The sequence below is a fragment of the Strix aluco genome, chromosome 1 (assembly GCF_031877795.1).
Source record: "Strix aluco isolate bStrAlu1 chromosome 1, bStrAlu1.hap1, whole genome shotgun sequence".
In the NCBI taxonomy this organism is placed as follows: domain Eukaryota; kingdom Metazoa; phylum Chordata; class Aves; order Strigiformes; family Strigidae; genus Strix; species Strix aluco.
In genome coordinates, this window is record NC_133931.1 from 123,481,298 (window position 1) to 123,508,911 (window position 27,614).

The 27,614-nt window shown below is 46.3% G+C and overlaps 1 protein-coding gene across 1 annotated transcript; it reads right to left on the minus strand.

Moving 5' to 3' along the window:
* Positions 1 to 18,435: 18,435 nt before the first annotated feature.
* Positions 18,436 to 27,562, minus strand: MSRB2 (methionine sulfoxide reductase B2). Its single transcript, XM_074848907.1, has 5 exons — positions 27,451 to 27,562; positions 26,364 to 26,470; positions 25,304 to 25,380; positions 21,167 to 21,314; positions 18,436 to 19,490 (listed from the first exon to the last, which is right to left on the minus strand). The coding sequence occupies exons 1-5, from the start codon at positions 27,560 to 27,562 to the stop codon at positions 19,383 to 19,385; spliced, it is 552 nt and encodes a 183-aa protein (XP_074705008.1). The 3' UTR covers positions 18,436 to 19,382.
* Positions 27,563 to 27,614: the final 52 nt, after the last annotated feature.

Sequence of the window (27,614 nt, forward strand, 5' to 3'; positions counted from 1 at the left end):
ATCTCACCAGATGACCTACTGGGATTCCTTGGTGTGCTGCACTCTTTCAGAGATGCAATGGTTGATGCAGAAGGGAAGCAGGAGGGTTTTGAAAGACTGAACCAGAGTTGGCCCAATATCATAGAACCATCAAATTGTAGAATGGTTTGGGTTGGAAGGGACCTCAAAGATCATCTAGTTCCAACCCCCCTGCCATGGGCAGGGACACCTTCCACTAGACCAGGTTGCTCAAAGCCCCATCCAACCTGGCCTTGAACACTGCCAGGGAGGGGGCAGCCACAACTTCTCTGGGCAACCTGTTCCTGTGCCTCACCACCCTCACAGCAAAGAATTTCTTCCTTGTATCTAATCTAAATCTACCCCCTTTTCAGTTTAAAACCATTACCCCTTGTCCTATCCCTACACTCCCTGACAAAGGGTTCCTCCCCATCTTTCCTGTAGGTCCCCTTGAAGTACTGGAAGGCCGCTATAAGGTGTCCCTGGAGCCTTCTCTTCTCCAGGCTGAACAACCCCAACTGTCTCAGCCTGTCCTCACAGGGGGAGGTGCTCCAGCCCCCTCATCATCTTTGTGGCCTCCTCTGGGCCTGCTCGAGCAGGTCCATGTCCTTTTTATGCTGGGAGCCCCAGAGCTGGACACAGGACTCCAGGTGGGGTCTCATGAGAGTGGAGTAGAGGATGAGAATCACCTCCCTCGACCTGCTGGTCATGCTTCTTATCCATGCAAACTGTGTTTTACCAGGAGAGGATTAAAAAACCTGCAACCCTATAGCAATTCCTGATTTGAAGTGGCACTTTATTTAATTGTAAAATACAGCAGCATCTCAGGTCTTTTTACCATTGAAAGCATAATTTAAACTAAGCTTTGCTCAGTGCAACCTTGGGGGACTGTGTTTCCTGGTGATAAACTTTTATACAACTTTCCTTCTCTGAAGGCGAGGGGAGGAAACCCGCCCACCCCGCTGGGGGCGTCAGGGTGCCCCACCGCACACCGGGCAGCTCCGCGTTCTGCCAGACACCGGAGGATGAAAACCGCTTTGCAGAGACGTCTGCGGGAGCTCCTTGGCTTCCCGCGGGCCAGCGAAGCCCCAGCAGCCCTCACCGCCTCCGGGCTGTGCCCCACAGCACCCCCGGCCCTCCCGGAGGCAGGTACCCGGGACACCCGCGGCCCCACGGGCGGCTCCCCCGGCGCAGAGCGTGTCCCGGGGGATGCAGAGGGAGCGGGGCCGCCGGCGGCGAGCCCGCCCCTTCCCCCGCTGCCACGGGAAGCCCATAAATAAGGCGGGGAGAAGCGCTCCCCCCTCAGCGCCGCTACCGGGGCGAGCGCGGCGCGGCGGGGCGGCGGCCCCACAAAGGCGACGGGGCGGCCCTGGGCCCTCGCCCGCCCGGCGGAGGGGGGGAGGCACCTGTGGCCGGGGTCGGCCCGGCTGCGCGCCCTCCCCTCCGCGCCGGTACCTGGGCGCTGGGCCGGTAATGCACCATAAAGAGCCGCCTTTCAGGCTCTTTCAAGCCGAGATCGCGGAGGTCACCGTGTCTACAACCCCCCCTCCGCCGGCCGCGCTCGGGCCGGGGTGCCAGCGCGGCAAGCTGGAGAGCAGGCGCGGCCCCTGGGAATCCCAACACTTGTGCCGGCGGCTCCCCCGGCCCGCCCTTCCCCCCCCCGCGCCGCCCCCGGGAGCCGCTGAATGTAACAAATGAGCTGCAATCGATCTGCGGGCACGGGGGAAAATCAAATTATATGGTGCGGCTGGGCGGCCGGCAAAAGGTGCGGACGGGCGGGCTGGCGGCTTCCCTCCGCCGGAGCGCTCCCCGCGGGGCGGCTGCCGGCCCCAGCCCCGCTCCCTCCGGCTCAGCCCGCTCGGCGGAGGGGCCGGAACCGCGCCGGCCGTGCGCAGGCGGGAGGCCGCCGGCTGCCAGGGGCTCGCCCCGGTCCCGCTAAACCGCCGGCCGGTGCCTCCATGCCCCGAGCCGCCCCCACAGCCCCCCGGGCTCGCCGCCGGTCTGCGCGCAGGTTGCGCGGCGTGCGGAGGCGCGACCAACTACGGCGAAGCACCTCGGGGCGGGGGGGGGAACACACACGACACGACACGACACATACACGGACACACGCACGGACACGGGCACACACACGGGGTGGGGGGACTCCAGCGAGGCCCTGCATCAAAGGTCGCTGCCCCCCTTCTGGTGCTGCGTTCAGGTCCCCTCCCCGAGCTCCCCTCCCGGGCCCGCGGCCCGGCGGGCAGAGGGACGCAGCCCCGTGCCGGCACCGGTGCCGCCGGGCCTGTCCCGCACCTGCGGAGCCCGAGGCTGCCCGCCCGGGGGACGCACCGCCCCGGCGAGAGGAGAGCCGGGCACCCGCCAGCCCCGACGGGCAGCACCTGCCGAAGCCGCGGGTGGCGAGCGGAGGGGGTTCAGACAGCGAGCTCGTACCTGAGCCCCTTTCTAGCCCCCCCCGACGGGCGGGGGGGGCTCCGCTTGGGAAAGCCCCCGCGCAAGGCCGGCGGTTGTCTGCGGGTCCATGGGAATCTGGCCACTTGTGCCGGCCGCAGCCGGGAGGGGGCTGTGCTTCCTTTACAAAAAGAGACACAATTAAGCAAAATGCTCAATGAACATTATAAATGATGTGCAATCGCCTCGCAGATTGCTTAGCAAATCAAATTATATGGTTGCTCACGGATGATTTCCATGTGCTTTAAAACGCAAACAGGTACTTTCTGATTTTTTGGGGGTGTGTTTTGTTGGTGGGTTTTTTTCCTAAACAAAACAAAACAAAAAAAAGCGCAGCGCTTTAAACATTGCGGAGCAATGCCACACGCTGAAAGGCGGCTGTGTGAATATTCACGTTCTCCTTTGTTCGCCCCTGAATTTCACAATAGCCCGGGCAGGGCACGTCCACTGCACTCTTGTAAATTTACCAATCCTTGACTAAAACCGCCAGGCACCTGCTTGGCAAAGCACAAAGCTGCCTCCGTTTCCACCAACAATTTACTGTTTCATCCGCTTCTAAATTGGCCCGACAACAGAAGGGCTCAAAGCTAATATCATTTAAATCAAGGGAGATGGCCGAGTTCAAGGCTCCGCCGGCTGCGGCGGGGCCGCGGCTGCCGCCCAGCTCCTCCTGCGGGAGCGCTTCAGGTGCGAGCGGGGCGGGCCCGCGGCCAGGACAGCGCGGAGGAAGAGGCGGCCGCGGCGCGGCGCGGGGGAGGCCGGGCGGGTGCCGGTCGTGCTGGACGGGGAGGGCGCAGGGGCTCCTTCGGGGCACCGCGGCGGAATGAAACGGCACCAAACCCGGGCGGCCCCCGCGGGGAGCTGCCGCCGGAACGGGCGGGGAGCCGCCTGGGAGTAGGGACCGGCTCCCCCAGAGCCCCCCACGGGGGCATCATCCCGCGGGGGCAGCCCTGCCCAGCGCCGCCCGCCCGCCGCGGTACCGGCTGCGGGGTGCCCCCCCCCCCCCCCCCCCGCCGTGGGGGATTTGTAAGCACGGCCCCGGGAGGAAAGCAGGATGCAAAAAGCACGTCTGATGAGGAGTCAGGCCCGTATCTTCCAACACCACTCGTGGGGAGGGGGGAGTGGATCCTCGAGGCCCGGTCCTGACAGCGCTCTGCTCTGATCCAGAGGATCGCTTGTGTGAAAAATCACACAGGACTGGCATCGTAACTGCAGAAGGGTCGGGTGACACAAAGCGAAGCCGGTGACTGCTGGTGACACACTAGCGGCACGCCATACAGCTTTGGCAGGGGTTATAAGGCTCCCCAGCACCAGCTGACAGGAGGCACTGGGACTTGCTTCTAATTTTTTTATTCCCAACAACTTCCAACGACTAAGAGTCCTATCCCAGTGGATAACAGGGCACTTCTTCATTCCAGTAAACAACGGTGTTACATCGTCTCTCCCATAAATATATTCAGCTCTAGATTAAATAGAAATAAGGTTTTCCAGTCATTGCTCCTTTTTGTGGGTTAGAAACTTCTTCTGTTTTCCAACCTCCTCCCTCGACTTCTGCCTCCCATTTGCTCTTGTGCGAGTGTGGGATCCCATGAAAGACCTCAATCTCCACGGGATTTTCCTTTACGTTTATATACAGTTGCCACGTTCCTTCCCAGCTCTCCTTTTGCCAGGGCAAGCAAAGCAAGCTCAGGACTAGACTCCCTGTTTCCTTATCACCCAAATCACCTTTCCCTGCCCTTTTCTCCATACGAGTTAAGCTGCTGGGACAACCAGAACTGTAACTGTACACAGTCATCCAGAAGTGTCCTCACAGCTCCTTGGAGAATGGCGTCAGCATTTGCCTTTCTGCCAAAACCCCTCACTTGGTACCGCAAGGGTTGTATTTACCCTTTTCAGGGCCATGTTCCTTCAGCAGCTCTTAATGACTCTGCGTCATTAACTAGTGCCCCAAGGCCTTCTTCCTCCTCTATCTGGCAAGGACTACTGAGACCACAGCCACAGCACACATTCTTACCACACGTCCCAGCCGCGCGACCTCTTAACCCTGGATTTCATTCCTTCTCCGCCTCTCTGGTACTCACAGTCCTAGGCTTCCTCCTGATGATTTTTCAAGCCTCCTCTGTGCCAGGATGCCCTTCCTGCTCTGTGACTTTGTCAGATGTTGTTAGCAGAGTTCCTCTTTTGTTCTAAAACTGTTCATGAAAATTTTCTGTTGCGTCCATAAGAGCAAAGAGACAACAATCCTGGGCCATACCATAGGTCCATCCAGTTCCTTCACCCACCTGTGCGGGTGGTAAGAGCTCAGGGCTTTCTTTTGCCAGAGATTGTTTCTGTGTGTCTAAGAGCTCTTGATACATTTTTCTCTCTCTCTTCCGTGAATTTGTCTAATGGCTTTTAGAACTCCAGCAGCAAGTTGTTTTGTTAAAATTATTAGATACTATTCAGTAGAGCTGAGTTTTAAATGAATGATTCCTGTCTTGGAAAGAGGTGCAAGACTTAGAGGTACAGGTAAAACCAGAGGCTTAAAAGCACCCTAGGGGTCCACGTTCCTCAGGAATCTCTCCTCAGCTACCATCTAACCCCTCAAGTGTCTCTCCCAAGGAGACATCCTACACTGCTGGTGTTTCATGGAATAGTCTTGGCTGTAATATGATGTTAAAACTATCTTGATGATTTTTAACTAAGAGTTGCTGACCTGCCGTGGTTGTTCAGCTCCAGGAACGGATTTCCAGTGGAGATCCCTCAACCCCCACTTCTAAATGCAGTTAGGTTTTTCTCCAGCCCAGAGTTAGACCCGCTGGCTCACTCCTGCATTCTTTGTTAATCACCCGCCTCTCACCATACCAGGAGCCTTGGGGCTGGGTGCCCAGCACCTACAATTTAGGCATTGCAAAACCTCATCTCTGCATCCATTTAGCCCTGAGGCTTTTATCTTTGTGGCAAATTATTAACCAAGTCAGGGACATGAAAAACATCTACACAAGGAGATGCTGCATTTTCTTTGGAGGTTGTCCACATGTGAAAAAGTACTGTTTTACCTAGCCTGGAAGCTCTTCTCCTGTGCTCACCTTCCAGTAGGCACGGGAGCACATTATTCATTCCACTTTATGAGAACCTTTCTCATGTCTCAAATCCTCAAGAGAGGATTGTTTTCATGTCTCCTCTCAATGATCTCTTCCTGAGACTAAGCAAATCCATATCCCTTCAGTGTGAGTTTTTTAAACATCTTAACATTTTTTTGCTGTTTGCTGCTAATTTCCCTGTAGCTTTTCTTCAAGCGTAGTGTCCAAAACCGGACACTGTACTTAGGCTAAGCCTCACCAGTGCCAAGTAGAGCAGAATAATTACCTCAGTGTTTTACCGAAAACACTGCTGCTAGTATATCCCCAAATGATACTTGTTTTTCTGCATAGGTTTTATCCCGCTTTACCTAGTGCATGGTTCACAACAGCCAGTCGATCCGTTCCTGCACTATTGCTGCCTTATCAGTTATTCCTCATTTCACAAGCCACGCATTTGATCTGTCTTTTGTCCCAAAACTGCATTTTCTCCTTGTCTTTATTACAGTGCAGCTTATTGATTTCAGGCAAGCTCTCCAATCTGTGAAGATCAATGTGAGTCCTGATCCTGTTCTCCAAATCAACCTCTCCCAGCCTCTCCCAGCCAGTGCTCTCAGGAGTTGAATTAAGTACTCTCTTTTCCAGTAGCCTATTTATTGTTGAAAACATCGCGGCCACAACAGATGCCTGCAGGACCCCACTTGGCACATCCAGCTTTGACAGTGAACTGTGGATGAGTGCTTTGGTGTGATTCAAACATCATGTGCTCATTCTAATCCCAATTTCATTTAGATCTCATTACACAGTTTTGTTTGTAAGGGGAGTAAGGCTTTTGACACTAACAAAGTCGACATACATCACATCTATCTCTTTATACACTTGGCTAGTTAGTCCTTCAAGTAAGGACACTGAATTAATTTGAAGTGATATGTTCTTGATTAATCCATGTTGATGTGTTCTACTGCCTTATCACTTATGTGCTTACAAATTGATTAATAATTGACTCTCATTATCATGGTTACGCTGATGGATTTATACTTCCCAGGATCCTCTTCTTTGCTCTTTTTTGGGCTTGTAAACACACGCCTCTGGCATCAATGTCCTCAAGCAAGTGACTTAGGGTGTGAGTCATCATTGTCTCTAACTCAGCCAGTCAAAGGCTGGACACTAATTAGGAGAGGGATTCAGTTCCTTACACACAGGAGTGTGACACGTGTGGTCTAATATCATGTTAAGTATTATATAGTATCCAAGACATTTCCTGGGGCTTGCAGATATGGCACAGTACCCGCAGGAGACCTGCACCTTTCTGGAAGCTCATCTGGAGCTGAGCAGGCTATCCATGTGGCATAGCTGAGAGCATCTAGAACGGGATAGGGCATCTGTATCTATGTTAGGGTAACTGCACCCCTAAGTATAAGGTGTTCATTAATAGTCAAGGGGAAAAGATGGGTGTAACAAACCACCCTCAGGAGGGAACTTTCTTAAGATGGAGTCTGATGGCCTTTGAAGATGCCACTCCCATTTCACTGGCAATGGAACCAAACAATTTTAGCTTCAAGTTATGGGACTAATATTCAGGCAGCAACATGCTTTTCAAGGCATTATGACATTTAAATGGTTCAAACGCCTAGCAAGAGTTTTGAAGTACCTAAGCGCCTCACTCCCAGGCTGGACCATGCTTATTCTGGCTGATTTTCAGCACTATGGAAGATACCCAGTATAGGAAGCTAATTACTCCAAAGCCTCCCGAAATCTGGAGTGCCCTCTTTACATGCTTATAGCTCTCTAACAATTACCAAGAGAATCTGCACTGATTAAACCTTAGCTTGGGTGGTTTTGTTGACTGAGAGGAATCCAGGGTTTTATAACCCAGCACTATCTATTAAGTGCAGAAAACAGCCTTTCACTCACTCTTAAGCGTTGTGAGGATAACTACATGAAAGCTTGCAGAGCACTCTGTCGTAACAGAGTTACATGCACCCAAGGCAGAAGGTTTTGATGTACCCTGTAGTACATATTGCAATACTGGAAATTCACCCAAGCTGCCCACAGCCCTGAGCTGTCTTAAGGCCTTCCTCCAGATATACAGACAGGACACTGACGGCAGCACACCTCTAATGCAACAACAAATGCAGTAAATTAAGAAAACAACAAACATCATGTGACAACTGCTTCTGTTACCAAAAAGCTCAAGACCTCTTCTGGACATAGCAAGTCCCAGAGGTACATGAGCACTGTAAATCCACTGCATGCATACACTCATGCTCGTTTGATGTACAAGAACTTTATGATCAATTATAGCTAAAGCAATGAACGACATATAGTACTGGTGAGGAAGGGGTAGCTGGAGAAAGCGGCTTCTCCCTCATCTCTGCCTTTATTTGGAAGCTGTCAGAAATTTATAGGAATAATTCCACTGCCAGTAGTTTACAGGCTGTTTGATTTAATCCATGCCTCCATCGGTTTCCCCACGAACAGAGACCACAAGGAGTTATCATATAATAGTTCAGATCCAAATGAGCTGCTGCAGTTTCCCGCCCCAGCATGAGGACTGAACCCGAATTACCCTAGGCCACCTGTCCCCGCTCACCACTGCAATGTACAGTAGAGGGATTTAGCCCTTATTTGTAATCTTTTGTCTGCAGCCTTGTTGTTTGGGTGGGGCTGCACCTGTTCGTGGTGAGTGGGAATCCCTTAATTACGGCTGTGGGGCTGGGCAGCGAGAGCTGGCCCTGTGCACTGGCACATAAAGGCTTAAGGGAATGCGTGTGAATCCAGTGCCCTCTTTATGCCATGCCAATATTGATTGCAAATCCTCTGGAGTTCTTCACGGCTCAGCTCCTGCATTCCCAGGGCATCTGCCTGGTATTTCACACACTGGATTGTCCTTTCTTTAGAGGGCAGAGATTCTGCCTCTCTATATTTTGGATTCTTGGGGTCTGCAATTGTTTAGGAATAGCGGTTGAGGGACAATAATACATTTTAAGGTGTACTTTTGACTACAGCATCACCAGTTCTTCCCTGTTATCAAATCCAAGTAGAGTTTACTTGGTGAGCATACCCCCATTGCTTTGAAGTGTAATGTTAGTAATGGCAGCATGACCCATAGACACCCAGGTTATACACTCCACTGAATGCTCAAAGATGATGAGACCCCCATCTCTTCCCTCACTAAGCCCAGGTACCTGTTGAAGCCCCTGTCCATGCCACCTCATTTCAGTGAGTGCCTCATTCCCTCCCTCCCATCCTAGACTCCCCTCTGCCCTTGACACTTAATCTCTGGGAGCTGCCATCTCCTTTTGCTCCCTCTTCTCCCTCCCCACCCAAGCTTTGCCTCTCTTGAAATCAGATGTTGCTGTCTTCCACCAAAATGCCAGCAGAGAAGACACAGATAGCACAGCCCACCTCCACTTTTTAACTCCAGAGGCCAATGCCACAGAGACTGCTCAAGACTACAAATAAATTTGGGCCTAGACCTTGCACTTCTTGGGCTGAAGTGTGACGTATTCATAAAGAAACTATGGTGTCCCTGGCTGCCAAAATCCACCAAGCTTCTGTTGAGCCTGAACACAGACATCTCCAAAACTCACAACACAACGGCTTTTTTCCAAGTTTTTTCCAGGCCAGGTCCCTAGCTCCTGCCAGTTTTGGCGATTCCTCAGGGGAAAAGCCGGCCAGGCGCCGGGAGCAGGGATGGCCCGGCCTCGGGGCTCTGCCGCCATCTTGTGACGCCGCGCGGAACGGCGCTGACAGGGAATGGCCCTGTGATGGCGCTATCGCCGCCCGCCCAGCCCCGGGGGTGAGGTTGGCGGCGTGGCGGACACGAAGGCCCCGAGGCCTTCGTGTCCGCCACGCCGCCAACCTCACCCCCGGGGCTGGGCAGGCGATGGCCGGTCCTCTCGGTGAGCCCCCACAGGTGGTGCGACCTGCCGTGGCCACCCCCTTCCTTTCCGCAGTGCACCAAAACGTGTTAAAACCCCCTCCAAAAAAACCAGCCTCGCCAAGGCACAGCAATGCCTGAAAGATTGTGATATGACTAAAGCAGCCCTGAAAATGGTTTAAATTTGCTTTTTTGCTAATTCTTGTTAATAACAGCTCTTCCCATTTGCTGTGCTTCTGCCTCAATGACTTGTGGGTTTCTGGCTGCGAACCGGGCCGGTGGGATGTTCTTCAGATCACATTAAGTGTGAAGGCTGGAGCTGGTACCAGATAATGAACACTGAGTCCCACCGTGAATGACTCCTGTGAAGAGAACAAAAAGGGGGCTTAGCTGGTGCCCCCTTCATCTCGTTGCTTCAGAGTGCAACACCTGTACAACCCTCTCCTCCCCTTGCTCCTTGGCAGTGTGCGGATGAGGACCCGACATCTATACCTTCTTTGAACCTGTCATAATAGTCGTGAGGATAACCAGGGTTGAGAGCTAGCTGTTCTTGAGTTTATGTGACAAATGAGAGAGGTTCAGATGTAAGACTGATAGCAATTAGATTGCCACCTGCTATCGCTTTAATCCATATCCTGGGTTTTTAATTGTTGGCGGGGGGGCTGTTGGCACATGAATATGTAAGGACTGTCTTAAAAGGCACAAAGCGTTAGGATTGCATCCCAGTCATCACAAGTAGGGCTGTCCATTTTTTAGTTCTAGCTTCTACTGTGAATTTTGGTCTCATTTTTGAACAGTTTTGTCCCGAGCTGTCTAGAACTTCTGTACTCTATACTTCCACCCATGATTATATTTATTTATTTATTTATTTTAGCAAATGCAGTTGATTTAATTTTAGGCTTGGCCAGCTCTTTCCAGTTTGGCTTCCTGACAACCTTCTGCTGTCAAGTGGTCTGCATTCATTTGTATTGTGTCTGATTTTCAGCAGGCCCCTATCTGAGGCCTACTCCTCCTGGCTGTTACCCAGGTGAGCAGTCCTACTGCAGTCAGAGTGATAATAACTGTCAGTAACTGGTACTTCCACAGGTTTGTAGGGTCAGAGCTTGCCTCTTCCCCCCTCTGGATAGTGCTAATATGCTTTCAAGTCACTCTTCATCACAAAAAGAGAACACCAAGAATTCTGAAAGGTTTGCTATCAGGTTCCACAAAGGGATATGCTTGGGAGAAACATGTTGATTTTGTTGAGAGACACACAAAATAGACTCTGATTTGCATAAGGAGCTACTGAGAGAGGGGAACTGAATGAGAGGTCGAGCAAAGGGTTCTCATTGACTTCAAAGAGTATTGGATCAGATCCATGCAGAGCATCTGCAACTTCCTTTGATGCAGCAGCAAACTGGAGATAACAAGCCTCTCTTCTCTATACATGCCCTACCTAAGGCATTATGTCGAGAATGACTTTGAGACTGGCAAAGGCACAAGCCAGTCTTAGAAGAGAAAGTAGGTCTGTATAATCTGTTTGGGAGAAGCTGTGTTTTCCAGGTGATCTAAGGTTGCAGCAGGTTTGAAAGCAAACGTACCCTAGAGGTCACTGCAGAGCAACCGTTTGAGCCACTCTGTGTTATGGGGGAAAATTGTCAAAATATTCTGGAATATTGAAAGTAGATTTCTTTTTTTCTTAAATGTATCTTGAGGTGACTCTGAGTAGTCACTGTCTGTCCCTCTCCAAAACCACCCTATCATATGCCATACCGCCACAGATCAGGATCCCAAAACTGACCCCGTTACCTTTCTCAGATGGAATGTCACCTCCTTCATGCTACACCCTCCACCTCATATTCCCACCTACTCCCTACACCACACCTTCCATTAGGTCTTCCTTCTGCGGAGTAGCCCAACCTCATCATCCTGTCTGCATCACATCATCCTAGCACCCACAGGCTGCCCCCACCCCGGTCCCAACAAATAGTCTTGTTTGTCCTTCTACAGCCAGAAGAACGGGTCTGATGGCAGATAGGTCACTGCAGCCACTGCTGTGGTTGCTGCAAGCTGGGAAGTCATCACAAGCACAGCTGAACACCTCTGATCAGCTGTAGTTATCTGTGGAGAGGTGCTTAATGGGCATAGTTAAATACTATGGCATGGGCAGAGTCGAGGAGTTTTACTGTGTCTCTTTGGAGCAGTTCATCTGCTGTCTCTGTTTTAGGCAATGTTTTGTTATTGCCAATTTCTGCCTATTCTTGAGGCAGGTGTCGAACAAGAAGGTGAAATCTTGCAGAAAAGAAGATAAATTGGCATAGGGGTAATAGAAATAAGAATAGCAACAGGACCAAAATAATAAGCCATCATAAGCATTTCTACAGCCCTTTTCATCTGTGGATGTCAAACAATTTGCAAGAGCTAAAAAAATTAAGCCTCTCAGCAGTGCTCATACGTCAGAAATATGCAGTTTCTTTCACCTATTGCTTAACTGCTGTCACCCCTGAATTAGGACAGAGAAGCCGTTCATTGCTCAAGGCAATGACGCCTTGCAATTTAGGGTGTGAGAGGCTAACTCAAACTGTAAGACAAGGCAGCATTTAGAATCTAGAGTTGGCCAGGCCATTGCCTTACAAAAAGAGCCATGGATCTTTAACACCAAGTGGTCAGGCCCTCAGTTTGATGTCTCAGCTGATAAAACAGGAAAGGTGAAAGCAGGGGCAGAACCAATCTTTTAACAGCTGGCTATAGGAGAAGACAAATTTGTAAACTGAAAGAGGGACAAAGGAAAAACATTTACCCCCTGCTTTTAATAGAGATTCATTCATAAAAGTAAAGTGAAAGCTACAAGGTCATAGAAAGTTACATGTGATCCAGTTTTGGGAAATGCCCTTCTTACAGACCAAGCCCAGAGGCAGAGGCTATTTGGTTTATTGCCAAGGAGAAGTGTCATGGAGGCCCTTTTTTTTCCTTCTCTGGGGGCCTAAGGAAACTCCAGCTAGACATATTGTACATGACAAGGTTTAATGACCTTTGTTCATAATGGACCCAAGCATGAATACCCAAGTGTATTCAGGAGAGGCCCAGGACTAAGAGGTAATGTAAAGCCTGAAATAAGGAGGGAACATTTTCTGGATTGGGAATAGGGTCATTCCTGGGGCATGTGTGAGGGTTCATTTTGCACCTGGTATTCTGACTAACAGTGCGGTCAATCTCCTCAATTCCCCAAGCATGAACACCTGCTTCTAGCTCTACTCAGTTCCTAACCCTTTACTACAAGGCTTTCTCCTTCAGTAATCCAAGAAAATGCACAGGCATGCCATGGCTCTGTCAGAACTGTCCCCAAGAGACTGTCACACCAGGGAGGATTGAGTTAAACTCCTCCATTCCTGAGAGCTCACAGCTCTTTAGCTGCTGTCCTCTACAGGCTTTCAGCCCACCAGCTGTGTCCTCATCCTTCAGTGCTGACTCCTTCTGGAAAGGAAAACACAAATTCTCGTTGTCTCTCTGACTTCAGCACCTTCCTCTGTGTTGCCTTTGCCTCTTCCCTAACAGTTGTGCAAAATACTTGCTATCCTTTCCTGTTCCTCTCTCCTGTCGTAAAATCTCTGGATCCATCTTCTGATCTTCCAAAAATCACACCTGAGCAAGGATGACCTGGCTGTGGTCCACATTTCTACATCCCATACATCAGTAACATGGCAGGGCAGCACAGTCTGTGTTTCTAGAACTAAGCAGGCTACTTGAGCATCCCTGATGACTTTTATTTTCTTTTTCCTGATTTCTATGGCAGCTCCTCTGTCCCTGACAAGTTTTTCTGGAAGTCACTTTGTGAATGCTCTCAAACTGAGTGCACACAGGAGGCAAGCTGGATGAGCACAGCTGATGCCTGCTCTGCCAGCCTCCCCAGAACCTGTAGGCCAGATCCCCACAGTCACCTCCAGCATGTGCAAGTAGCTGCTGACTCAGATGTGGAGATGCAGGACTGCGTGTTTGATCATTTCTCTGCCACCAAGGGAAGTGGACTAAGTGTATGGAACTAAGAGGGTTCAGGCACAAGGTGAGGGTGAGTGCAGTCAAGAAAGCCAGAGCCCGGGGGATATTGCAAAGGGATTTCTGAGGAGAAGAGAGGAAGGATACCACAGAGGAAAGAAAAAAACCAAAACAAAACAAAACAACAAAAGAAAAGACAGTAAAAGGGAGCACAATAATGGGCATGAATTTCTCTTTCTTCTGCCCCGTGGCAAGCTGCCAATCCCTTCCACACACATTCCTCAGTGCCACTGAAACCAGTCCCCATGGACACACCTGCCTTGAGACAAATTCTTTTAGTCTTGAAAAAATCTGGGCACTTCTTCAATAAAGAGCTTTGCTTTTAAACTACTTTGCCTTTGTGAATTTTGGCAGCAGCTCACACTTGGAGAGCTTTTGAGAACCCTTTCTGTAATCAGATTTCCCTGCCCTGTGCCGGGGGACTGTGGGCGAGTCACTTCCCACAGCTGTCCCTCAGCTTCCTATTCTGTGACATGTGGCTCACCACTACCTCAAAGGGCTGGGGCTAGGCATCATTTATGTGTAAAGAGCTGTGAAATCCATGAGGTTGACGGGGTGCTGAGCATTACACGACATGCTGTGAGGGTAGTGTTACCGCAGCTCATCACTGTAGCAGGAGGTGGGACAGGCACAGGAGTATCGTTTAAAACACTTCGCTGCCCAGGGCAAAAAGTCATTAAGTGAATGGAAGAGGAGGCAATTCAGTTGTGTGGTGACAGGACTCATTTCTTCTACACGCTAGGGCCAAGGCTGAAGACCAGAAAATACAGACATGCTTAGGAGTACTAGCGAAGTCCTCACCTTTCTGTTCAAAACCAGAAAAAAAGCAAAACCCAAACTGAGACCTTTTCAGTTCCTTCTCATGCAGGCTACCTCTTGAGCAGACTCATACTGGAGATGTTCTGGGGTGCCAAAATCCTACTTTTGCTCTGAGAAAAGTCTCTCTTCTTCTCTTTTTCTGACCAGAATAAGACTAGTTTGTCAACAAGCTTAAAAGAGAATCCAAATGTTTTGCAGTGTGGCGCAACAAAGAAGAGCATCACTACAGTTCTGTGGATACATGGCTAAAATAATGGGCATTACAATTTCTGGTGAAAGGAGCATGAAGCTGATAGTAATATAAGAGTAACGTGCTCTTTCTTTCCTATCTTCTCTCTGTGCTCACAAAGTAGCCATGCTGCCTCCCAAGCAAAGAAGTTACTGTTAGCAAGCTGTCTTGCATCATTTCTACCTAAAGCTGTCTTGGAACATAAAGAACATGGGTTCATTTTAGACTGCGTGGCAATATGCAACACAGCCAGAGAATACAGCAGCATAATTCCAAACCAAGCCCGAACCACCTTTGCTCTGAGAAAGTGGTCAAGTATTGCTCTTACATGCCAAAGTTGCCCTAGTTGGCTTAGCTTTGCTTTTAATACCATAGGTGGGAAAATGTATGCTAATTTTACCTCCTCTCTTGATAATTCATCCCCCCAAACAATCAAGTACCAAAACAAGTTTTAGAAGAAGTAGGGTCTGTCTGAAGATCTGGACGCTGTTAGGAGCCCTGCAGAGTCTAAATCTGGCTTGGCTGCAAATTTAATTTGTAGTCTTGAGCAAGTCAATGAAATTCTTCTCATCAAGTCTTCCCTCAGTAAAATTGAGAATAATTACTTGCTTCGTAGAGATGCTGCAAAGACAAAGAAAGTCTTTAAATAGTTTATTTAAGATGTTAAAATTTCTTAACAATTATGTAGAAACCTCAATTAGGATTTATAAAAAGGTTATTTAAAAACACAATGGGATAAAAACTATCATCATTGAAACTATTTAATGAAATAACAATGTTGAAAAACTTCTCAGATGTGAACGATGGAACATAAATCTGCAGTTGCCTGGCAGAGTATATTCAGCTCAGAGAAGCAACTGCTTTTTATTCGCTATGGTGGAACAAAGTCAGTGCAGATACACAAGCAAATTCTTGTAGCCTATGATACTCTTTAATAGTGTCTTCCATTATTATCAGCCTTTATTATTCATGATTTTGTAACACTTTGGGCATTACCACAGACACAGAAGATAATGAAGTTCTCTGCAATCAAAGACCTTATGCAGTCAGAATCCTGAATGTCCAGCAGTTTACATCACATGGGGATGAGACCATAAATGTCCACAGCTCAGTTTATAGACATAAAATTAGTCTGTGTAAACGCATCATCATGGGAGATAAGCTCAAATACATGATGAGATATGTCACATGGATTCCTCTGGAAGATGCGTGAAGCACAAGGTAACAGTGGCATCATTAGGGCTGGTGTAACTGTCAGAGTACACCAATCACTTAGATGTGCTCTATGTGCATACTGAGAGATGTGAATTTCGGGAAAGAGGTCAGGAAGAGGCAGGGTAACTAAGTGGCCTTGCAGAGTCTTAGATGGATCTCCTTTTTGGTTTTAGCAGCCCAAGATAAAGCACAAACATATTGCAAGAAAACTTGGCCTTAAATTTACAAAGGCAGACATTACTGGCAGAGCACAGGCCAGTACCATCAGCATGTCTGAGACAAAACACAAGGTGGGATGAAGGTGTGATAGACACTAAAAGTGAAAAACAGAACTTCGAGCTGGTATATAGAGAATAAAAAGCCAGCAGAGGGAATGGTAAAACCAAAGACACAAACAGCTTTCAGATCTTGGCACATCCTCAAAATTAATTGTTAACCTAAGAATAGTAGTGCTCAGCTCAAGAGATAATTAACTTGTACACAAATGAACATGGCCCTTCTCCCCTACCTTGCACTGTAAGACAAACAATAGAAAACAAGGCTGTCAAATATGTCATTTTATAAGGGACTACTGAGGAGTAACCCATTTGATCCATATCATTTTTCACAATGATAATGTAATAAAAAGATGGATCAGTTAAGAAATTTCTGTCTTACCCCTGTGCAACCAGTTCCAGCTGCTATCTGATACAGCAGAGAATGTAAGAGAGTCAGATATTACCAAAAAAAAAGCATCATAAGAGCTAATTCAAGAAGTTCATACCCATTTCCTCCACTCATTCCTCCCTTACCTACCCCCCTCCCTTTTCCTCTGCTCAATCCTGCATCATTCATTTGTATGGCTGTGTTTTAATAGAAAAGTGCAAACCGCCCACAATGGAGAGGGCTGGGATTGATGAGAGGGCTTCTGTTGATTTTGGGTTTTATTCCAAATTGATTACTGGCTATGCTTGCAAAGCAAAATTATTCTCCCTGTTCCCCTACTGATATATACTCATGTGTACATACAGACATCTAAACACTTTCAGATTTACAGTGAAGTGTAAGGGGCAGGATATTCAAGTACCTCTCAGTGTAGCTACTCCAAACTGAGGGATACACAGCCACACTGAAAGGTGATGTGCCATTGCTCTGATTTTACACATGTGGTGAAAGCCAAACTTTCCTCTTTTCCCCATTTTCATTTGAATAAGCAGAACAAAGTTGCTTAGCTCAGTATCTGCTTTCTCTGGGGCAGTAGAGTTGTGCTTTATGCCATTTGCTTACTGACATATCAGTGTAGGACAGGTCAGGTGAGGCCCCTGAAGCTATGACTCTGTTCATATGATTACGTATCTGTAATTAACACTGCATAAGCTAAACTAGGGCCTTACAGGACTCTTTCCTCAGGTCACCCTGCTGTATGAATAAGGAGGCACCAGCTGCTGCTTAGGCCAAATGTCCAGTTGCATAAAATGATGTTTATAGGTGTAAAATAAATGTGTTCTCTGCTCAGGCAAGCTTCCTCTGTCAGTAATACTATAGTATTATTAGTAACTGTCAGTTACTAACTTGACAGTTCACTAAGAGTTGGTTTCCACCAACCATATACATCCAAGTGTGGTTTGCACACATGTCTGTGTGTGGATACTTGTTTTGTTGGCTCCATGTCTGTTTTGTTTGTGTGGCATTCAGTATCATTCTCAGAAGGTGTCAGTGAGACCTGGTATCTGTGGGGACAGGCAGGAAACAGGAATTTTGCCAGTTCTCTTCCTACTTTCTGCCATTTGCAGAAATGAGGAGCATTTCAATTTGGTATCCTAAGCCAAAAGTCACTGTACTCAGGCAGGTGCTGGCTTCTGCACCAGCACCTGGCTGAACACAGGAGCCCAGCTGGGGACACCTAGTCACGCTCCTTTCTGAGACAACCCTCTCCTGATGGGAAAGGTGAGGAGAGGGGAGAGGGCTGCCTGACTAAAGAATGTCTGTAAAGGCCAAACCCCCTTTCCAGTAGCTGTGCAATAGATTTTAAGGAAAAAAAACCCACCAGTGAATGAAAGTATATCAGCATAGTGGGGTACATGAATTCGGAATATGCAAGGACAGTGATTTCTGTACAATCTGTGAAGACTCTTGGGAGCAGAGACCTGAGCAGGCTGGGCATGTACATTCTGGTCAGAGGAGGCAGGCAATAGCAATAGGTGATGCAAGGGCATCTCTGCATGGCAGAGGATGTTGCAGCACAGACACAGCAAGCACATGCTGTTGCGGTTAACAGACACCTCTGATGACAATGTGACCATCACCACCAATGACACTACATAAAACCAGCAGCAGCGTCTGCTTCATTCATGCTGCTTCACACCTCTGGTAGCCTTTGTGCCATTCTGGTTGAGGTTGGCTGTAGTGATCATTGTCTTCGTATGATGTTTTTAAAAGTTACGGAATTGTAGAGTTCTCCTGGAGAAAGTACAGGAGAATGAAAAACTGCAGAGCTCCAAGATCGAAGGAGCAAAGTAAATTCAGTGCAAAAGATGTCCATTTTCTGAAAACATTAAACAGTTTTAAGACTACACTAGTAAATGAACACACCCTTTTTATTACTGAGGCAACAGAAGTGGGGAGAATGGAAACAGCCTGTTATAGGTAAAGCCAAATGAGATGTTGCCTAGTAACTCTCAGCAGGGAAGCATTTCAACCCAGCCAGTTTAGTGAAGCTGATGTTCTGACTCAGAGATTATTTTCTCTGGAAAAAAATCTGAAAGCAGGAAAGCTCAGTTTAACAAACATACGATTTATTTCCTGTTACAGCAAACCATGGTGACAATGCTTGGGAGAATACAGAAGTATTTACAGACTTGTACAAGGAAGAAAAAAACAAGGCATGTTTTCAACAAAAGCATCACCTTACTGAACATGTTTTTTGATGCTGACATTTTCCTGCGAAATGCAGTAAATTTCACATCCATTTTTATTTTCAGATTCTTAAATACACAATTGATAACAGAAGTCTAGAGATACTACACAGATTGTTACATTATTATCATATTATTTCTATAAGAGGAAGTTCCTGGAGCAAACCCTACTTCAGCTCTGCTATTGGACACAATTGAAATAATCGATTTAAAAGAAGAAAGACTCTCTGTCTCCACTGGTTCTGTTGACTAGAACAGTTTTAATTAGGCCCTCCTTCAGGACTTTGCTTTTATGGGTTCATGGAAAAGTCACTTGGCTTGGCTAAAGGTCTCTCTCACATCAGGGGGAAAAAAACCCCTCAAACCTTATTTGGAGATTCATGTTATTTTCGGTCCCTTTAGAAGGATATGATGATTTTACAGAAGTAAAAGCTCTGGCATGATCAGCCATGTACACCTGTATTCCTGGGTGAAGGCAAAGTCAGGTTCAGGAGAGCACTTCATTTCAGCAGCCTCAGTACAGTTAATGATGATAGTTATGAATGTGAACTATTGCATAGATTTTTTTTAATTAAAAAAATACAACAAACAGATCAACACTTACATCACACTAACCATGAAAAGGCAGACTGCTGAAGAGTTACCACAAAAATATGTATTTTATCAACACTGATAATAGCTGGAAAGCAAAGCTACAATGGCATAAGTACTAAAATTTGAGTTCTATATTAAAAGCGTGAGAGTTTTTCACAAGCCTGTTGTACAAGCAGTGAAAGGATGTTCTGTAAGCCACAGAGATCCACTTCTCACTGACCAGAGCCGGGTCTGAAGTTTAGTGAAACACTGTTGATACAGAACCTCTGCCCAGAAGCTGTGGGACCATCATCAAACACATGGCCTAGATGGGCATCACACTGCAACAGAAATTATGTACCATTATTACCACTGCAGTTATGGACCAACATTATGCTGGTACCTACTATGCTATCCTGAATTAAGAAACCTGTATGATGAATTCACTGTTGAGTTGTGTGGGTGGGGGAGTCTTGGCAAGGGACTAGAAATACATCCTGGACTAATCACCTCTGGCGAGTGGGTGAGCATCTGTCCCCAAACAAGCAGATCCCAGAAGAGGAAGTCAAAAGGTGAAAGAAAGAATAGGAAATAAATGGGAGGATTGAAACATCTCAATATATAATGAAAATTTCAAGTTAATTGAGACAATCACTGTAGGTCCTTCTCACCACAGGTCAGCTGAGGATTTCCCCTGCAAAATTACGGATGGGAAAAAATTATACTCAGAATAGTTATCAGTGGGTCATTATAAAATTGGAAGGTTTTCTCCAGCTGGTGTTCTTGAAAGGTGCTTGCTGGATATAACTGCAAACATGAACTCTACCATGGTAATGGACTACAGCAAATGCTTGTCACATTTGCAGATAATACCTAATCCTGCTAGAAGGGGCTGCAAGCACGCTGGAGGGCAGTATTAGCAGTTTTAGCAGTTTGGAAAAAGAGACACACACACACAAAAAAAGCCCAAGATGCAATTCATTAAACTTGATTGCATACTTTTATACCTTAACAAAAGTAATAAACAGCACAGATTTAGGGTTGGGAAGAAATGGTTAGGGGTGGCAGTTCTTTAGAAAAGGACCTGGGTATTACAGCAGGTCCCAAAACAAGTATGGGTCATGGGCTGTGGAAAGTCAAAGGTGTAAGGACAGGAACACTACCTACAACGTACCTAAACAGCCTCTAATCTCTGATGCAGGCTAGGCCCAGCTGCAGTGCTAGGTCCAGCTTTGCACTGTACTTCAAGAAGGAAAAGGATCAATTGGAAGGAGTGCAAAATAGAGCAACAAGACGATCAGTGCTCTAAAAAACACTGCATAAAAAGGACCAGTTGAAGGAACTGGCCCTTTCTGGTCTAGAAAAGAGATGATTGAGGGAGTCAGAATAGCTACACAAAATAGAAGGGTGGCTTCTGTGAAATAAGAGAACTCATAGAAGATAGCTGTGAAGGTGCAAGGCACCACTAACGCCTTGCAGGGCAAACAGTAATAAGCTTCAACTGCTGCAAAGAAAAATCAGTGTTTTCCCCAGTGTCTACCCAACAGTAGGAAGACATGAAGGTTACCACTCATTACTTAGTAAGGCTGTGGACTCTCCATTGCTGGACATTTAAAGAACAGCTTCAGCAAACATTTAGCAGGACTGAATTAGGAAGGACTGCCCCTGTGATGGGCCAAATGCATGGACTAAATCTCAGAGTCTCTTCTACTGTCTGTTGTCACATCCTGCAGTTCACCTGATGTCCTCTAAATAAATTTTCTGTCTAAACTCCAGCCCTTGGCTATACTTACACAACTACTCTCCCCAGTCACATAATTTTCTTCACCCCAAACCAACTGCCTATAGTTGATATTTCAAACTCTACTCATTTGCTTCATATCAAGAAGTGAGCCAGAATAGTTCCTGTGATATCGTAATTCTCACTGCTGTATTTAGCTAGATTCATTCATGAGCACAAAGAAAACTTACCTGTTAACATCTGGGTCTTTGGGTATCACCTCCAAAATAAACATACCTGTTTGCAGACAACTTCAGTTCTAGTTGATTCCAACGAGTTATCTTGTCGTCTCATGATATTGGTATTACTTTCATCTCTGCCACAAGTACCATAAGCCTCAGAAAATGATGGCCATCCAGTCCCAGAATTGTACTTCTTTTCTGAGCTATAGTGGAAACCAGATCTTCTTGTTAATTAATAACAGAGATGTTACAAAATCGTCTGGCTTTAATAAGAACATTGGCTTTTTTCCTCATCCCTGTCTTGTACTACTATTAATAATATTTGGCACAGTAGAAGTTTTCTCACTGGCATCAAACTGTGCTGGAAGCTCTTTTCCACAGGGAATTCTCAATCAGCCCACAACAGGAGCTTTTGCCTCACCATTTCTATTTCACTGACAGGTTGGCATTTTATAAATCTTGAAAAAAGGTTTTCCCAACAACTGAGCAAATTGTTTAGCTGAATTACACCTGCAAAGTTGCAGTTCAAAGCCTGGCCCAATACAGCACAACCTCAGAGAAGAGAGTTTACAAGAAGAAATGAAGTATGGAAAATGGCTGGGTTGCCCCACTGGATCAGGCTCACGTCTGATGATGTCTTCGGCTTGCAGTCAGCCATCAAACCGGTTTGGAAAATCAAACAGAGCCTTACTCAAACCATCAATCAACCAATGACAAATCCTCACGGCACAAAGATCTATTTTTCCCAAGAGATAATCGCAGCCATCAGAAACAGTACTACAGACTGTCAACTTGTGTGTGCCTCCTGTTAACATCCAGGATTACCAACACTGTTTAGTTGCATATTAAAACCTAGAGCATATTGGAAAATATGATCAGAAAATATTTTTGGGATTAGCATACAGAAATGAGATAATCCCTCCTATTTAAAGTTGTGCAAGCTTTGATAGCAAGAAATACTTTCTTCTAGTGAAAAGTGACTTAGGGTGAGTTAAAGCGAGAAACAAAGGCAGACTCATGTAATACTAGGATAAGCGGCCTGGAGACCCACCACAACCCTTTCCTCACGATTTCCCATCTTTTATCCCAGTCTCACAAACCCAATGCTCTTACTGGCATCTAGTGGTGGATGGAGACACCAACACCACCAGCAGCTTTTCTGTGATCAAGGGGATTATTAGTCCATTAATCAATACAGAATTCAAAGCAAAATATCTAGTATGTATCATGTATATTTTGGTGGGATATTAATACAGTGAAGAAAAACCTGAAAATCTTACTTGCATGGCCTTTTAGAAAGACAAGACAAACAAGCTGGGCAAAAAGCTTAAAAAATCCAACCCAAAGAATAGCTTCAGCATGCGTTTTATAATTAACTGTACAGGGCTGTCTTTGAGCAATGCAACTGTGGAAATAAAAGAGGATTTACACACACAGGATGACCAAAGGCTAGGTTTTGTGTGGGCTGTTGCTCGGTCCTTTACACCAACCCACGAAGACCCATGAGAAATGCTCTCCTACCTCCTCCCCTCCATAACACTGGGAAGAAACAGGACACAGCACAGAAGCAGGCTGCACCGAAGCAACTGCAGTTTGCAGACTCTGCATTTCTACGAGAAGGTATTTAAGGCTCCAGGCCTATTTCTTTCCAGACAAAGAGGGCTCCTTGCCTTCCCTGCTACAAAACCACACAAACAGTGTGACTACCAGCCACAGAGAATAACCCCGGAGAATAACCTGGGGGAACCCAAATGTCCGTACATGACTTCTGAGTTTCCCTGACATATACCCGTTCTGTTTCTTTTTTATTATCAAAAGATTTCAGTCAGAACTCTTCATTTTTTCTCACAGGGTTTCTTCTGCTTATTCATACATAGATACGAGGATCCTCTGAAACCCTGTAGAGTCAAGGAAGGTTGTTAATGCTGTGTGGGTTTTGGATCTGACCCTGACTGACTCCATGCCTTACATGCCACTCACAATACTTAAGTTTATTGTAGATGTTTTCCACTGCTAAAGGATCAATCTTTTGAGCTGTTAAAATAGCTCTCAACAGAAATGGCCTCTGTGTGGTTTTACTAACAGTAATATCACTTATTATCCCTAATAGAAACATTTTAGTACCCAAAAATATTGCTGTTCAAGATCATATTTGTCCTTTGAAGTATTTCACCACTTAATTTATGGATAAATGGACTTTCCCTAAACATATGCATTAGATTAGCCTTCGACACACCATTCCTCCAGCACATGTCATTTACTTTGATCCCTATTTCAGTCGTCCTGGATGGAATCCAGATAATTCTAAAAAGTGCTTTTTGCTGTATGGATCTCAGCTGTAGGTTTATGGTTCGCTGAAGGTTTGAGATTTCATTAAAGCACCACAATTTGCTATCTGTAAAGGTTAGGGGTTTGTTCCATGTATTTCCAGCTCTTTCAAATTAATATTTGGTAACAGAAAGTAATAAACTCTAGTATAATTGTATACATGCATGTATACTTTGAAAGAAAGGAGGAAATGCTTCATGTTTACCTGTAGCTAATGATCTAATGCATTTGAAAAAGAAAGAACATTTTTAATGCACTAGGAAAAGAAAAAGATGAATGAATCTCCTATCACATACTGGTTTTTTCCCCTCATTGTTAGTGTCCTCCACAACATAATGCATTCATGGAAAATATATTTTCAGACCATTTTGCACATTTAATAATTTTCAATTTTCTTAAAAGGCTTTTTTCATAAGTTTTGGGGTTTTTTTATATCCCTGAATCAGCCTGTAAGGCTCAGCATTATTTTACGCTTTAAACTAAAGTACCTGTATTCTCTGAGAGCTGGATACTGCAAAAAGCAGCACAACTGTTTGGTTATATTGTTGTTTTGTTATTAGCTTAGCGGCAGAAACAACTCCCTCCAGTGCTCATCTCTCTTCATGTTGGCTTGTCAATATCTATTGTTTAATATAAAGGATGCCTAAATTGAAGGAACATTTGAAGGAATAGAAGGAACTCTTCCACAGTTTAGTAATTTAAAATTTCTCTCATTTATCTGAATTTTCCATAGGTATTTTTAGGTTTTGTATTTGTCTTCAGAATATTCTGCAATGCTGCATTAAATAAATAAATTTATTTAAGTGTTTATTAGCAAACTTCTACAGAAGAAGATATATTTAAGCGAATGTTCATTTGCACAACAATAGTTTTCTGTACTTGGCCAAAGAAAAACTAACTGTTCACAATTATCAGCCTCCAATTTTACTATTTAATTGCTTAGTTTTAGTTTATTTTTAAATACATATTTCCCCTCTTCTTATTATCCAGATCCCTTGTTCCTCAGCTTCCCATTTGAAGTTCTGATCTGTGAAGCATCCTTTAAAGTCTTCACAAAAATGGGCATATCAGCCATATTCCACTGAACTCTCAGTTGAGAATAAAAAAAAGGCTATTTTCTAGGTCAAAAATATGAGGAACTGTCTTTCCTGGTTCAGTTACAGAGAACAGAACACCCTCTGCACATCCTACTCCGAGGCACTCTATTTCCTTTTACTTAGACTTTAATGAACTTGCAAAATATATAGTATTGTAAAGAGCACAGAGGTTAATAGCACAGTCATTCACAGTCAGGTTTTAAAAAGTAGATGCAACCAAAAAAGCAAAAATAGTGGAATTTAATTTAGGAAACAAGAAGGGGGTGGGGGTGAAGAGGAGGTTTCAGCTCCAGTACGAGGGACCCAGCAGTAAGAACATAACAACAGGTAGACTAAGGCAGACCAAAGGTCTTTAGCCCAGTAGCACGAGTGGCAGAATGTGACTATGGAAGAGCACAAGAACAGAGCAAACATACAGCAATACTTATGCATAGATACACGTATTTTGTGGCAGCTTGCGGCTTAGGTTCCTCTTACACAGAGAATTATTATCAACCAAAAAGGACAGTGTGTGTGGCAGGAGAAACAGGCAGGCCCTAAGGTAGCAACTACTGTCTGCTGGCCACTGGAGAGCCTCATATGCTCAAGAAACGGGCATACCATGTACCTGTATCACCACAGGTATTCTGGAAATCTTACACAGAGCACTCTGGCGCCAAAGGATTGTTCTTCTGACTTACACTTTCCATTCCTCTCACGAAAAGACACTGCCCCTCCTGCCACTGTTAGGACATTATAAGGATGATAGGAAATCTAAAGGATGTTACCTGAACAGTGGAGCATTGCAGCACACGCAGTAGTATATTCCCGATTCTGTGTTATTCAGATAGATCCCACTAAATGGCTTTTTAAAAAGGAAGAAAAAAAGAGAAGTTAATAATGCAGGTCTTTAAAAGCTCACCATCTGGAACAAGCATGCAGGAATCAGATTCAAAACAGAAGAAAAACCATAAAAAGAAGGCTTCACAGGGGGGCTTTGAAGAACAAACATTAGCAGCCTAAAGAAATGAAGGGGAAGATGCCTTTGGATTAATAGTGAAGACTACCCCCTGCCCCCAGAAACTTTGAGACCAGTCAGATGCATAAATCATCCAGGTACCAGGGCCAGAGTCATGACCTCCGAGGAACTTGTGAAATGTGCAGGATCCCAAAGACCAGGGCTCTGCTATGGAGTGCCACAACTTCAAAGTGGATCTACAAAGGGACTCTCCTCCTCCCTGCATGGTCTGGAATTGGGATCCTTATTTTACAGATAAGGATTTGGGCATGGTTCACATGATTTAATCCCACAGTACATGCTCCACACGCACAGAATCCCTGGCTCTGGGCTAGGGACGCTGGCTCTCCACCCACAACGCTACATGGCCTCCATCACATTAGGAAGCAAAGCACAGGGACAAGATGGGTGGGTGATGTGGCACATGAAGGACAACCCAGCTCCTGAATGGAGTGCTATGTATAAGATTTCCATGGCTAATCTACATATGGTCAAAAAAAGGAGACTACGGGACAAAAATATGATCTTCACTCTCCCCTCTGGAGAGGCCTCCATTACTGCCACACAGACGGCTGAGCTGGCAGCAAGTATCCCTGAAAAAAAAAAACAAAATATGAAAAGAATGCAGAATGTTTTTTCATCTGCAAACCAGCCTGGGTCAGAACAAAATCAACCCGCTCTGGTATGTTGAGTCTAACTTTCATCCACAGGAAGGCAGGGGAAAACCTGTGAAGCAACGGAGTGGTGACAGCTCCCCAAAGCAGGTTTTTCTCTGCCCAGCAGGCAGAGGAGGTGGCTTAACCTTGGACAGAATTAGTGCTTTTGCTTACCGGTTCAGTTCCTTTTTCTCTTGTAACATAGAATTGCTCTGGAGTCAATTTTTTTTTCCAGTCTGTAGTAATAGTTGCTTCAGCTTCTTTAGTCAGAGAGCTCGTGTCTTCAGTTAGATACAGAAAGATAATCGTATTATTTTAAACACCATTTTAACTTAGACTGTTGATGCTTTCTGTCATCATCTCAATTCTCCCAAAGTTTCTGTGGGTACAGACAGAGCACAGGAGGGCAGTTCAGGGACATAAAGGCAGGGGCGAGTGCAGGACTTTGCATCTGCTTTCCATTCTGTGTGCTACGTGCAGAGAGCAGCTCCAGCACACCACTTGGGAAGGCTCTGAATGGGAATGGGCACCTACAACCAGAGGAACCATCCACTCTCCCAGCGCAGAAACTGCTGGCCTGCTGGGGCAGATCACTGAAAGGTTTGGCAATCTGCCTCTTGGAAACCCTCAGAAACCAGAAGTAACGCTCATTTATGAGCTATTAAAGATTACCAACTTCCACAGGCCTCAGTGAAAAGCAACTCGGAGAAGGAGTACTGGAAGAAAGCAACACCTACAGCCCAAGAGAAATGGGGCCATAGTTAAGTGAGGGACACACAAGAGGAGAGCAGGAGTCACCCATCATGGTGCAAACCTCCAGCAACACCTCCTGTGAGTCTGCACACACCATGCAGAACATTTGTGGTGGTATGGGATTGGCACAGAATTAATATATTGGCTGAAAAACAGTAAGTAAAATAGTTTCATTCCTTCCTAATCGAGAAGTCTGAGGTGGGGAACTATCTCCACGCTTATCTCCCATCAGCATAGAATCCTTGAAAAAAATCAGCTCCTGAGGGATGAACGCTTTCCTGGACTCATGTCTTGCGATGCAGAGGTAAACTGGGGGAAAAATAGGATTTTGAAAATTACAGTTTAGCTATAAAAACCTATAGTTTAGCCTGCCCGTTCACGAGAAATACCCACAGCTGGCTGACAGCCCTTGCCAACCGGCTAGAGGACACGGGGGACGGGAATGCCCTCCCCTGGAAGGGCGGCTCCTGCCCTGTCCCCCCGCTCCCAGGCTCCGGGCAGGGGGTACCTGTGCCACCGCCGGCCCAGCCGCTGCTGGAGCTCCGCGGCGGGGAGCGGAGGAGGAGGAGGAGGCGGCGGCGACGGCTCCCCAGCATCCTCCGGAACAGACGGGCCGCCATTTCGGCGGGGCGGGACCGGGGCTGGCATCTCCCCCGGTCCCGCCCCGCAGGG

Bases quoted from the DNA above. Each gene is read 5' to 3' on its own strand.
- MSRB2 (XM_074848907.1), bottom strand. From the start codon at position 27,562: ATGGCGGCCCGTCTGTTCCGGAGGATGCTGGGGAGCCGTCGCCGCCGC. The intron at 26,471-27,450 runs GTACCCCCTGCC...ATCTAACTGAAG, and splicing joins CTGGGCCGGCGGTGGCACAG to ACACGAGCTCTCTGACTAAA. The intron at 19,491-21,166 runs GTATGTTTATTT...TTTCTGTTGCAG, and splicing joins CTGAAGTTGTCTGCAAACAG to TGTGATGCCCATCTAGGCCA.